This window comes from Austrofundulus limnaeus, unplaced genomic scaffold (assembly GCF_001266775.1).
Source record: "Austrofundulus limnaeus strain Quisiro unplaced genomic scaffold, Austrofundulus_limnaeus-1.0 Scaffold2689, whole genome shotgun sequence".
Taxonomy (NCBI): domain Eukaryota; kingdom Metazoa; phylum Chordata; class Actinopteri; order Cyprinodontiformes; family Rivulidae; genus Austrofundulus; species Austrofundulus limnaeus.
Genome location: NW_013955091.1, coordinates 1860 through 2790, shown reverse-complemented (window position 1 = coordinate 2790; position 931 = coordinate 1860). Strand labels below are relative to the sequence as shown.

General features: G+C 46.6%; 1 protein-coding gene across 1 annotated transcript; it reads right to left on the bottom strand.

Moving 5' to 3' along the window:
• Positions 1-476: 476 nt before the first annotated feature.
• LOC106511331 (histone-lysine N-methyltransferase EZH2) lies at positions 477-863 on the bottom strand (the record flags this gene model as incomplete). The annotated part of the gene is given in 2 exon segments (XM_014000086.1): positions 477-612; positions 697-863. Coding segments are annotated over 2 exon segments (303 nt in total), but the record flags the coding sequence as incomplete, so codon positions are not given.
• Between the last annotated feature and the right edge of the window lie 68 nt (positions 864-931).

The following is a 931-nucleotide window of genomic DNA, read 5'->3' as shown; positions in this document are numbered from 1 at the left end:
AGTTTTGTTGCTGGGTTAAAAGCAGCTAAGGTTTTGTTGTTGTTGGGTTAAAAGCAGCTAAGGTTTTGTTGTTGTTGGGTTAAAAGCAGCTAAGGTTTTGTTGTTGTTGGGTTAAAAGCAGCTAAATTTTTGTTGTTGTTGGGTTAAAAGCAGCTAAAATTTTGTTGTTGTTGGGTTAAAAGCAGCTAAAGTTTTGTTGTTGTTGGGTTAAAAGCAGCTAAAGTTTTGTTGTTGTTGGGTTAAAAGCAGCTAAAGTTTTGTTGTTGTTGGGTTAAAAGCAGCTAAAGTTTTGTTGTTGTTGGGTTAATAGCAGCTAAAGTTTTGTTGTTGTTGGGTTAAAAGCAGCTAAAGTTTTGTTGTTGTTGGGTTAAAAGCAGCTAAAGTTTTGTTGTTGGGTTAATAGCAGCTAAAGTTTTGTTGTTGGTCTAAAAGCAGCTAAAGTTTTGCTGTTGTTGGTAAACCAGGTGACCTCTGACCTTTCTTCAGCTGGATCTTGCGGCAGTGGGTGGCCCACAGACGGTGCTTCCTCTTCTTCTTCCTGGGAGGCGTGTCCTCGTCTTCAGCCGGAGCGCGGGCGATGATAGCCGACTCTTTGACCCGGAACTCGTAGACCTGAAACAGGAAACCATCAAACCAAATGTTGGACGCCCCTGTGGACAAACAGCTAAAATGATGGGGACAGGTCTAGCGGCCCACCTGTCTGCAGTTCTTGGTCCCGATGAGCCTGGCGATGGCGCAGTAGTTGTCGTAGTACGTCCCGATGAGGACCCTGAACAGAGAGGCCTCGGCTCCGCTCCAGTCCACCGCTTCAGCCTCGCCGCTCAGCTTCATCTTCACCGGAGTCTGACAGCGAGAGTTCCCCTCTGAGACCACCAGAGACATGAGAGGTCAAAGGTCTGACCGTACCTGAACGCACCACACAGTCTGACAG